At 36.0% G+C, this 12,484-nt stretch overlaps 1 protein-coding gene across 2 annotated transcripts; it reads right to left on the minus strand.

Annotated features, from left to right (window-relative positions):
* Window positions 1-1,479: 1,479 nt before the first annotated feature.
* il21 (interleukin 21) lies at window positions 1,480-11,189 on the minus strand. Of its 2 annotated transcripts, XM_026183420.1 has the most exons (7): window positions 10,908-11,189; window positions 4,992-5,552; window positions 4,839-4,880; window positions 2,983-3,096; window positions 2,820-2,858; window positions 2,613-2,693; window positions 1,480-2,451 (listed from the first exon to the last, which is right to left on the minus strand). In XM_026183420.1, exons 2-7 carry the CDS (start codon window positions 5,115-5,117, stop codon window positions 2,431-2,433), a joined length of 423 nt encoding a protein of 140 aa, XP_026039205.1. In that variant the 5' UTR covers window positions 5,118-5,552; window positions 10,908-11,189; the 3' UTR covers window positions 1,480-2,430. The 2 variants fall into 2 exon arrangements, with proteins under 2 accessions (XP_026039205.1, XP_026039196.1); XM_026183411.1 differs by lacking the exon at window positions 10,908-11,189 and having other exon boundaries at window positions 4,992-5,644.
* Window positions 11,190-12,484: the final 1,295 nt, after the last annotated feature.

The raw sequence follows: 12,484 nt of genomic DNA on the forward strand, positions 1-12,484 counted from the left end.
CCGTTGGCGCGTTCACCGATGCTTTCTTTCTTTCTCTCTCAGAATTTACCAAACGGTAGATTTTGCCACTCCCAGTATTGTAGCAATTTCTCAGATAGCTTTTTGTCTTTTTTCACAGCTTAAGGATGACTTGTTTCACCTGCACAGAGAGCTCCTTTGACCACATGTTGTCTTTTTACAGCAAAATCTTCCAAATACGCCTCAAATCAACTCCAGGCTTTATATCTGCTTAATTAATAATGACATAACAAAAAAATTGCCCCCACCTGCCCATGAAATAGCCTTTGCGTCAACTCTACATTTATTTTTGGACATTTTAAAAAGGGGATGGCTACATATTAAGGATCTGGAACTCCTAAACCCTTCATCCAATTTGAATGTGGATACCCTGAAACAAAAGCTGAGAGTCTACAGAGTATGTCCATGTCCATTATGTAACTATAATTGGAATATGTTTCAGTAAACAGGTAAAAATAACTGAACTTGTGTCAGTGTCCAAATAGATATGGCCCTAACTGTATCTTCAGCAAACATTAGTCACATCTATAACCCAGTTTTGAGATCCCTTCCCAGACACCTTAACGCCCACTCACACCTCTGCCATTTGACCTCAAGGAAATCACATGATAGGGTGGGGCCAGGTTTCACAATGAGCTCAACCGAAATCCTGGCTGATTGTGACCCACACCTGTTTTCACACCTTGGCTCATGTGATTAGGTACAGGATCATCAGGGGGTCCTTTTGTCCCTCTGTTGGGGGGAAACTCCCACTGGGTTTAAATCTGGGACTCTCCACCATGTGACCTTAGAACTGAAGAAGCTTCTCGGATGAGAGGTGAAACGTCTTCAAGCAACTTAAAGAAGTCCAGATGCTTTTCTTTCCAAGCTCCTTAGAAAACATTAGTCACACTGTGCCACTAGAAGCTATGCATGCCTACACATGGCATTGCCTTCATTGTGCTTTACAGGTTACGTAATGTAATTTGGATCATGAGCACTACTCTTTTATCTTCCTGCTGATCTTAGTTTCATGTCTACACACCTTTTATTTTTAGCTTTTTCTGTTCAGCTTGTCTGGCCAAAGGTGCTCAGTGGTCACCTAATGGGTCTCAGAGCCATGGTTCTTGTGTTGTCATGGGCACTTTTTCATTTTCACAAGATTTGCTTCCACTCCTAGAGTATTGCTCAGAGTTTTATGAAACTAGTATGGTTTGAACCTTGAAGAAGCCTGTGCAAGCCTCTGCTCTCTTGTACACAGTCTTGTCCAGAAGGTGTCGTTCTTTATCATGGAAAGATTTTGTGATCATCCATCACTGTTGTCTTCCATGAACACCCAGGACAACCTATTCATTTTACCAATTCTCTCTTCTTCAGAGATATATTGATTTAGCTACTCCTAGTGTTCCAGCTGTCTTTTTGGATATAGCTGCAAGTGTGTCAAAGCTTGTTTGATCACATGTTGTTGTTTTACAGCTTCTGAATGCAAATGCAACGCTTGGATTAAACTTAAGCTCCTGGAAAATGTATCTTTACATTTCAGGAAGTGCCTCCAGAACCATGTCAGGTCAAAACATAGTAAACGGACTGGTTCTTTTATTTGTGATTTTCTACTCTACTCGAGCACTCAAAGCACTTTGAACAACATGCCTCGTTAACCCATTCACATCCCGTCATACGAGCACAAAAAACAACCAAAAAACATGGATAACATCAACACAATTTCTCTTCACTTTCTGTGAATTTCATTTATATTTATTTTTCTCAGTTAGTCCAGCACGTATAAAAAAGTAATTCTAAAAACTTGTAATTGGTATCAAACATTTAAACAATAAATATCTAAACATATAAACTATATCATAAATACAGTTTGATAGCACAGTTAGACACTGTCTTTATTAATATCAACCTGCCTTTTATATGAAGTTGACAAGAGAAAGTTACGACTTGTTAACTATACAATGGACTACTGCCAGAATGAAAAAAATGCCCATTTGCTAAAAAATTAAAAAAAATAGAACACTTGTCTTTCAGTTCCTGCTACAAGCAGAGAATCTGTCCTTCATATAAACTAGGCACATCAAATAATATATGGTAATTAATTTGATATTTTCAGATGGTACAGTTGTTTTACAAAATAATTTATGTACTAAGGAAATTCATACACAGTATAAATGTCATTATTAAACTATTCTTTGAGAACTACAAAATGAATGAATAAATTAATTTTCCCTCTCACTGACTGAGGGTACGAAGTCCACAAGGTGGCAGCAGAGCAGCTTTCCTGATAGCTTGAGTGAGTTAACCACTTCAATATAAATAAATAATAAATAAGTTAAATATTTATCAGGCTGTAAGACGCAATCTTCGACGTGCTTGGCCCTTTACAAAGTAGTGTCTTCTCTAAAGTTGCTAATGGATCTTCAGCTCATCTCAGTTGATTCTGCTTAGACCCTAAAAATGGATGAAAATAAATACTTAATTTGCTGTACAAGCATCAATACATTTATGATCATATTAAAGAGCATAGCCTTTTTATTTTAAGCTTACTGTAAAAACAAAATGGTCTAGTATTTTATGTATAGCTTTCTGAAATATATCTGAAATAGCCTTACCCTTTGAACCAGAGACTCCAGTCTGTTGAAAAACTCTGATGCTTTTTCCTTAGGATGTGAGTGGCAGGTTGAGCAGTTGGTCTAAAAAGAAACAAAGAAGAAAGGAGTTTACTTAAATGGTCGTTTACTACAAGAGTCTGTGTACAAACTGAAAAAACAATAGTCACAATCAAGAAAAAAAAGCAATGCTGACTAATTTTTACTTACCGTAGAAGTTTCTGTGTTACAAAAGTTCAGTCCACTGATCTGCAATGATTGAAAGAAATATGCCAGTTTTAGAAATGCAGTGTACTAAAATGTTGACATTAGTCTTTAGAATAGGACTTAAGGTATATTATTATGTGAGTCCCACCCCAAACAATGTACTTACAGTAAGGGTATGATTAAGACTCTTGTAAAGTTTTTTCTGATATTTTCCACTTATGCCAAATTGTTGAAGCAGAGTCTCCCGAAAGCAAGTTAAGGCTGTCAGACAACAGCAGTCCTGTTACGAAAAGAAAAAGAAATGATGGTGAATATGACATCATGATTATCCCAGCTTACACACACACACATATATATATGTCAGGGTTCCGGTTGGTCTTTTTAAATACATTTGCTTTTTTAAATGAGATATATCACACGGAGCACCATACAAAGGGAACACAACAGCTTGATGCACAGTTCTACTTCATTTACAGTTGGCTATGAAAATGAGTTTTCTTTGTTTCAATGTAAGGAAAAATATTGTTCCAAGAAAGCTATTGTTTGTAGTTTCATTTCATGACTTCATTGTAGTTGACTTTCCAATCTGATGCACACAAAAACATTTTTATACAAAATGAAACTGAACCAAACAGAGTTTCCACTATTTCAATGATAACTTTCTGTTAAGTGAAAGAGGGTTTTTTTTTTTTTTTTTTTTTGTATGAATTGTTTCCCTCCAAAAATCTGGATGAAAATGCTGATGGTACAATGCAATTTTTCCCATGTGAAACACTTGTTTCTGTTTAGATACTCATTTTCCAGTGTGGTGTGACACCCGTGAACTCAGCCAGCTTGGGTCAAAGTTTTTTTGAGTATTTTATATCTGCCTAGCGAATTAGCCGTAATTTGTTTTGCTGCATTTAAAAATCAGAAATTCTGCTACAGTTATTGTTAAATCTTATCATTATTGCTACGGTTTAGTGTTGTGATCTCATTTTGAAACCATAATCTTTGTTTTGCAAAGCAAGATCAGATGCTTGGCAATCCTCATCATTCGCGGTGTGAGATAAACTGTAATTTGCAAGATGTTAAACAGAATATTGACTCAAAAGTTTTCTAGCATTCTGTCAAATGCTCAGTTTGAGAGGTGGCGTGAGGAAGTGTAATGGTTTTGTCTGCTCTCTGCTTGATTACTCATCACATTTCACTCAAAGGAAGCTGTGAGAAAATGAAAAAAATCCACTGAGCACACTCTTGAGTTGACTCACTGAATGAAAATGAATAAGCCTGACAAGAAAGAAGGCTGATTAGAATTTACTAGTAATGCAGTGCATCTTAATAAACATTTACAAGTCTAGTTATATAAAGGGTACATAATGAGACTATGTAGGATTTGACCACAAGAGCATTGCAAAACTTTACAAAATGTTTTTAGGTTTCATTGCTAAGATGTGCTATAGAGCCTTTAAAGTAAATATTGTCATTTCTATTTATAAATATTGAAATATATATGGCCTTTTTGAGGATTTCACCTTAGTCAAATCAACTCAGAAAAACAAAAATGCATGGTTTCATAGTGCAAGGTTTTAATAAATATTCTGTATAATAGTCGTATTTTTGTTTCTAATTAAACTAAGAAATGTATAATGTAGTTTTAATCCTGTCTAACACTTAATTATGTGGATTTTATTTTTGCTAAATTAAATTTTAAATGCTTACATTTTACTTTGTAAACGTTTTATGACAGTTCCTCTGCTCCTTAATATGACAGTCATTTATTTTTAAGTATTGTGATCAAAGAGTAGATGCGAAATTTAAATCTGGACCTTTATCCTTTAAGTTTCGAGTTTTACAGCTGCTTATCACCCTGCACATTTTGGTATTTCACACATCATTTGATGTACTCCTACAGTACCCGGCGCCTGACAAACTAACTACAGTAAGTGGGAGCATAACAACAATGAGTAAGCAACCACCAATATTTATCGTAGTGGTGACCATACGGTCTGCATTATTTTAGATTAAAGTAGTTTTGCTTACCTCAATATCCTTTGGTGGAGTATTCATCATGAGTTCTGTGTTCTGCAAAAGGAAGTCAAAAAAGATTGCATTAGGTAATGAAAGTTAGTTTGCTAGAAAGCAAGTTGTGAAATGCAGTTAAAGCAGTTAAAAAGTTGATGTAGATGAACTAACCGGAAAGTCGCGTTTGAGCATTTTCAGCTCTCTAAGGACTTCTTGTAGTTTTTTGCGCTCCATGGGAGATGCTTTGACCAAAGAGCAACAGTAGATTGTGAAAAGGCAAAAAACAATCAGCTTCATATTGTTAAGTGTCAGCAGCAGGCACCGATTCACCAAAAGACGCTTTACCCAAGTTTTACTGGAAATGCAGATACTTGTGTCGCTTACCTTTTTATACTTATCCCTGAGGACACAGGAAAACCACTTTTACAGAGTTGGAAAACTGCAGAAACTAGTGTGTGAGTAATGAAATTTTCTTTTCCACTGGCAGTCACCACTACGTGATCCGAAACTGGCGTCAAGCCGCGCGTGCGTGGGGCCTATAGATACTAGTGTGTGAATGTAAACTCGTTTGAGTGCACCCGACTCACCCGGAAACTAGAGGAACGGCGACGACACTTCCCATTTTCACTTTGAATCAGTGGAGCCAAAGCTTGTCATAGGTATTCTTTGTAGGTGTGGTATTGACAACCTGAATGCATTCACTGCATTGTGGCCACCTACACGGACAAATATCTTCGGCAACAACAGGAAACCCTTTGTAAGAGTTAATGTTTTACCAAAGAGACATGAAAAAAACCCCAAAAAAACATCTGTGTGTGTGTGTGTGTGTGTGTGTGTGTGTGTGTGTGTGTGTGTGTGTGTGTGTATATATATATATGTTGTATTTTCATAGTGCATAAGGAAGTAAGCTAATATTGGAGTAACATTTGCGGAGTAGTTCTTTATGCTGCTATTTCACTCTTTTGTCTCTTACACATTTTTGTCCACTTGCAAGATCAAGGAAACGTACAGCGGCTTAAGAGGGTCTGCTTATGAAATGCCTTGAAACAGTTGCATGTGTCATTATGGAGCGGGCTGACAGCGTCACGTCATTTCAAAAGGATGACACATGCTGTTACAGACTCACAGATTAATGATGGTCTGCAGGGGGAAAAAAAGAGGTTTTCTAAAGAAATGTTGTCATTATGTTGTAATTACATTGTAATTATTTGATAATCAACTATTTTTGTAGGTGAGGCGCTTAGGCATCTGGTCGTTCCTAGGTGTTCATTATTATCAGTAACTCTCAAGGCACATCCAAAACTGGTTGAAAAGATTGTGTCTGTTCTTTCTTCAAATAACTCAACAGCTTAGTTGCTGCCACTTTTGGTGAGCAACAGATCAACAGTTCAGTTTTATCCATATGTGTATATATAGTAAAATGCATATATTAAAAAAAAATATTACAACAGCTATGAGGAGTATAGGTAATTGCTATTGGATTGCCTGTCTTTTCTTTTGTGTTTTTGTTAGTTCAAATTAATATATTTTTTTTGTACTAAAAATACACATGTAAGAAAATTGCAACGAAAAATGAAGATTCTCCAAGGATAAGCAACACCACATATTACTTATATTTAGTTTTTTATTGTCACATGTGTAAAAACTGAATAGCTTGTAAAAGTGATTGAATAAACACTCGATTCTGGTTAACTTAAACAAGATGTTTATGAATGCCGAATTAAGGGTTAAAATTACTATTTTCTTTCACTTTCAGGTTTATTGTCTGTAGTTTAAGTCGCACTGGCACGAAAGCACTTCTGTATATTGGGAATTTTTGTATGTTTTGCTTATGTCAAACACATTATGTCAGTCATCTGATGCATTGGTTCACCACAGTGAGAGAAAACAGCAGTCATATTTCTCACTTTTATTTGTAGAAGTTGCATAGGTCTGTATAACCTTCTACTTCAGAAAGATCGACAAAGCCCGTGCTCAGCTTTGCTTGACTTGACTGTTGACTGTTTGTCAGGAATTATCATTGATTGCATTGTTTGTATGGTTGTGTTTGTGTTGTGCTGACATGATGTTAGACATGTCAATCATCATCACTGGGATGCAGTTTAAAAAATAAAAGCTTTACACACCTTTGCCTCTGTATCATTTCATGCTCTGTTGCCACTTTGACTACATTGTTTTGTCCATCACAGTCACAAACTTGGTATTAAGGTAACATTGTCACCATGTTGGCTGCATGAAACAACATGCAACTTTCTATTAATATTGCATAATTAAGCACCCATGCTATTGGATTTTCATGGCACTGTCCTCATGAATTCTCCTTCATATTTTTAACTTTCTAAATAATTTGGTCAAGAGAAAGAGTTTTCCTTTTTTGACTCCTGACACACTGTTTTTAATGAGAAAGGATGAGGAGATGTGAAATTTTGACAATCTGAATTATATCCCATATTATATCTCATTGTCTGTGAGTTCAATTGAATGTCAATGCCAAATGTAAATAAAGTCTCCTTTATGCTTTCACTGAAATGGGACTTTTCATTGGGCAGTTTTAAAAGATAATGACTAAAATCCGCTTCTGAGGTCATTGTGTTTAAAAGACAAAGACATAGTCGATGAGCTCAATTTTTATTACAATAGATTGTTGTTGTTGTTTATTATTATTATTATTATGACAACCAATCTTTAATCACAGTTATATTTTAGCCATAGGAAACCTTTTATGGAAATATCACTGCATATTTAATGATGGTCATCTACTCCACTTCACAACTTACACATTTTGGAATTTCAGATTGTATCATAGGTTAGTCAGTATGTCCATGTTCATGCTACCTCAGTCTTTCTGCCCCGTCAGTGGTAGTGCACAAGTTCTCTCCATACACACAATCTTTACAACAATCTACGGCAACCAGAAGAGAGGAAGTGAGAGTGAAAGAGAAAACCCCTCTCGTCTGTTTTCTCTCTTCGTCAGCGTAAGGGAACAGGTGGGTGGGGGCTCCGACTGGTCTAAGAGGTGCATCACCCTCAGCGTCTTATCAGGAGTACCTTCTGTAATGCGCACACAGAAAGGAAAAAGTGTCCTCAGGTAGATTCAAAATTCAAAAGAATTTCCTCATCTGGCCACCACCAGAGAATCCCTCCTAACCCACCTGTGGTGTGCTGGTTTGTGTTTTTACGTCTAAAAGTCTTACAAAGCAGCGTTGTTGACATGAGGAATTCATAAAACCTTTCCTCCCCCATTATAGAGATTAGTGGAGGAGATAAGGGACAATGCCCTTATCATTAAAGAAATGCAGTGGAAATAAAGGTGCAAGATTGTTCAAGGTGTTACATAAGCATAAGGATGTATCATTTACATTTCATAGCTCTTAGCTTCTTTTTCCAGTTGCAGGTCCAACAACGGTCTTTGTGCATCATTTTCCCCATTTTTTTGTCAAATAGCTTATTTAAGTTGTAAAAAAAACTCCAAAATGTTTATTAATGATTAAATAATAAACCAGTAATAGGAAAATCCTCTCAAGAAGTGAAAATCTACCTCATTTTTACTTTACATTTTTACATTAATACTTTATCTGGATTAATGTCATACGTATTAATTGATTCACCAATTCCAATCAGAAACAATAATCTTAAAAAAATACCTCTAAAAATTAAAAGTTGTGTTTAGTCATTCTGATTAAACGGACAGCCAGGGAGAAAAAAGCTGTTACATATTATTCATTACAAATATGAGTAAATTAAAGACGAACAGAAGAAATTACCCAGTGCAATTCTATTATTTTTGTATCTAATGCATGTAAAATGGTAAATGTGGTGATGTCGTCTAACAAAAATGAAGGTCCCAGTTTGAGACTGACTATCCCCCTGCAAGCTCACTTTAAACGGTTATTCTGGCAGTTAAGTCTGCTGGGCTAGAAGCCAGTTTTTTTCAGTTTAACCAGGATATCCATGCAACAGATATCCTGTTCAACACTTCCTTTCTGCATACTGGTTAAAAGCTAATAGAAAACTAGTCAGACTACAGCCAGTGGTTTCAAATTATTGTTCCTTTTTTTGGTTCCCACATGCATCTATTACCTACATGGCCATTTGATCTCACACTACAAGTACACCACAAAACCTTGGATGACAAAAATATTGGCATTTGTGTATCGATTGATAATGAAATTAAGACAACTTGTTTCCTGGTACAACGTACTTGTTATGCCCACTTGAACCAATAAAAGAGTAGCGTAGGGAATAGTCTGGGGAATTTACAGCTAGTTAATGGTCATCGATTAAATGTAATTTTATTTATATAGCACCAAGTCACAATAGCAACTTTATATTGTAAGATAAGGACGCTACAGTAATACAGGAAAAAAACAACAACATTAAGACAACACACTATGAGCAAGCAATTGGCAAAAGTTGATGCATAACAATAGACATCTAGCTTTCAACCTGACCAGATTCTCACAAAATTGTATGTGTGAGGGAAACTTTGAAATTCTACTTTGTCTTCTGAGGCACCTCACCAATACAGCAGAGGCACTGCACTTAATTTCAAAGCATCACAAGAGTTAGTTGGATTAGTTGTACTGTAGTTACTCATTCAAACTGGCATAAAACTAACATTAATTGATCTATGCGACTATGAAAAAAGGCCATCAATTAAAACTTTTTAAAACTAGTTGAAAGTGAAATGTTATCGTCAGATATCTAGAACTAACATCTCAAGCTTTTTCCAGGGAACTTTGCAAAACAATGCTCTACTGACACATGTTTTTTCAATGATGACTAACAGTCTTGGTCAGACGTGACATGCCACACTGAGAAATGTTCTTTGTGGTCAGCCAGAGTGTTAAACACAGTGACAAAAAAGTGCGGCTTGTTTCAAGTCGCGCTTTGTCTTCAACGACGTAGCCGAATGTCTACAAGAGCATACAGAGCAGCATACGTATTTACCTTGGTGCAGTAATGACATCTCACTAATGGATACAAAACTCTTAAAATTACATTAGTTTATTGTTATTAATATAACAATAGTTAGAATGTCTTGGTATCGATAGGTAAGCTGGATTAACGTCACTTTAGTGTAAACTGACATTGAGAGCTTGAGATGTCACAGAATGAATAAATATTTTAATCTGTGTTACTTAAATGACATCATATTAGGAGACTGATTTAACAGTTGTATCTGCAATGCATTAGATGTGTGTACAAGTTATGCTTATGTGCCTTTTTCTTACTTTACACTGAAAATAAAGAATAAATAACATTTGTTGTATTTTTTTCTTTTACAGTTTATTGAAGTTGGTTAAGAGTAGACCCCCGTTCATTTTTCTAAACACCATTTTTGCCACGAGTTATCAGTGTGAGGTGACTTAAAACCAGATGTCAATCAAAAGTAAATGTTTGATTTTTTTTGTCAACAAATGATTTGTCTATTTTTCTGCTACTGTATTTCATTATTACGTAGCTCGGCCACAGTTGTTGCTCATCAGTATCATAATTTGTTTTTGTTTTGACTTGATATTGCTTGCTCAAACCGTAAATGACAGCTTTGTTTTGTTTTTGTTTATTGCACGTGTACCTCTTCTTATGCATACAATAAATAAAATACGTGTCTAATACGTGCTCTTCTAATGTGAATTCATCTAATTATGGTTTCAGTATGGGTGGCATGGCCTAAAAACAAAATGTAAGATGTGTTCTTTGTCTCTTCAGGGAGTTTAAATGAAAGTTAAAAGGATCTTCATGAATTCACCATGTGTTTGCACTTCAAGCATTTGACACTGTGAGGCAGATTTATTTACTTCTTCTTGATAATGTAGTTGACTTCCTACTCCCACTTGCAGTAGTATGATTTCCTACACTGTGGTCTCCCCTTTGTGAACAGTTTGCATTGCCGTGGTGCGGAGAGAGTAGGCGCGAGGTTGAAAGTTTGCATGAAACACACGCATCTTGGCATTTTTTAAGTAAGTGTGTATGTTTTTTAATTAAAATGCTGACTGAGAGAAACATGATGACTTTTTTTGTTTTAGATGCAAGGACAAATGAAGGAGATTATCAATGATTATGAAATGTGAGCATGCTCATTACCGTAAGTGTACAGGAAGATACAAAGCTGCCGTGGGTGGGGGATTGCCTCTTCTGGTCTTGTTCATTGCTATGACAAAAGGGATGACACAGCTTGTTTACAAGGCTTGTTTATATTGTTTATTGTTCAGAGTCATCATTAGTGCATTCAAAGATGATACCAGCTGCTATTTGTAATATCAAAATGTAGATTTCGGCTCCTGTTGACACTGTCATCGGGTAAATAAGCAATCACAGATGAAGTTTGATAAATGAAGCATAACGAAACAAGCTTACAAGGCCAGTGGTAAATCAGCAAGCCGGAATTTACCATCGGCAAGATGCTGATGAAATTAGCCTGCAGCGCATTAGAGTTCAGTATGGTAACCCACAAAGTTGATTGGAAGTTTTCTCGTATAAAATGTGAGGAATTTCATATATTGATTCCAGTAGACAGGAAAGCTAAACTATTTTTCTTTTTTCCTTCTGAGTGTGACCAGATCGCACAAAAAGTGCTCAATACAGTGACTTATCTGATAATCTCATAAAAGCTTTAAAATAAAAAACTGCATAACGAGCTGTTTTTTAATTATCTTGTGACAGCAGTTTCTGTTATCAGAACCAGAATGAAGAGTTTAACTTTGGTTTCTTTGGCCTACACATAAAGAGAGTCTCTCACACATAGCCGGCTAATTTTGTAGGAGTTTGGTCAGCAGCTGCAAAGTAGGTTCCCACACTTTATCAGCTTGAAATAGCCTAGGAATAACTTGCCTGATGGTAAATACTAGTTAAGAACACACAATAAACAGGTATAAACAAGCTGAAAGTGCACATTAAATGCTAAAAATTGTGACAGCATCGTTGGAGACACAAAATATTCACATGTTCATCGAGCATTTTAGAACTAAAGTATTTGACATCTTTATGATTCAAACAGTTCAACTTTAGAAATATTTTCCTTGCATTTCCACTCCCGTGTACCAATTTTTTAATTAAAAAAAATAAAAATATTAATGTTTTCTGTGTGAAATCTGCAATTTTCACACTTTGCAAAGTCATCCCAATGGTTGGCCCAACCCTGCTTATTATTTTATGAAAATAAACAATTCTGCACAGTCATTTACTCAGAAAAGGATGGAAAGTGGGTTATTCAAAATGTTTTGTTTTCACAAACCTGCATAAATCGGGTCACCGTGACTGATCTGACAAAAGACATATAGGAAAACTAATGAAAAGGAGCCAACGTGACCTATTTTTTTGTTATTTTGTGGAAAGAAGCAGTATTTAACCAAAGAACTAGAACTAAATTCTGAAACCATGTTCTTTGCTGCTGGCACAGTGGGGATGCAAGACAATGCCGTTTACCAAACCTGCTTGTGCGTGCCATTTGTCAACCAAGGTTTTCTCTTCTACAGTAGAACACACCTGACCTACTCATATGTTCAAAGGTAAGTGGTTAAGGGGTGGCAACGCATCTCCACACAAACCCCGAGCATTAAAATGCAGGGCATGTGTGGGAGTCAGGTGTGCAATCTTAAGATCTGAACTATAGGTTTTCTCTGTTGCAACATCTTGAAGGTCATCATAGCCTTTACATTGAT

The sequence above is a fragment of the Astatotilapia calliptera genome, chromosome 2 (assembly GCF_900246225.1).
Source record: "Astatotilapia calliptera chromosome 2, fAstCal1.2, whole genome shotgun sequence".
NCBI classification, from domain to species: domain Eukaryota; kingdom Metazoa; phylum Chordata; class Actinopteri; order Cichliformes; family Cichlidae; genus Astatotilapia; species Astatotilapia calliptera.

Coding starts and splice junctions, on each gene's coding strand:
- il21 (XM_026183420.1), bottom strand. CDS start 5,117: ATGAAGCTGATTGTTTTTTGCCTTTTCACAATCTACTGTTGCTCTTTG. Junction 2,859..2,982: donor GTCTTAATCATACCCTTACT/GTAAGTACATTG, acceptor CAATCATTGCAG/ATCAGTGGACTGAACTTTTG. Junction 2,694..2,819: donor GTAACACAGAAACTTCTACG/GTAAGTAAAAAT, acceptor GTTTCTTTTTAG/ACCAACTGCTCAACCTGCCA.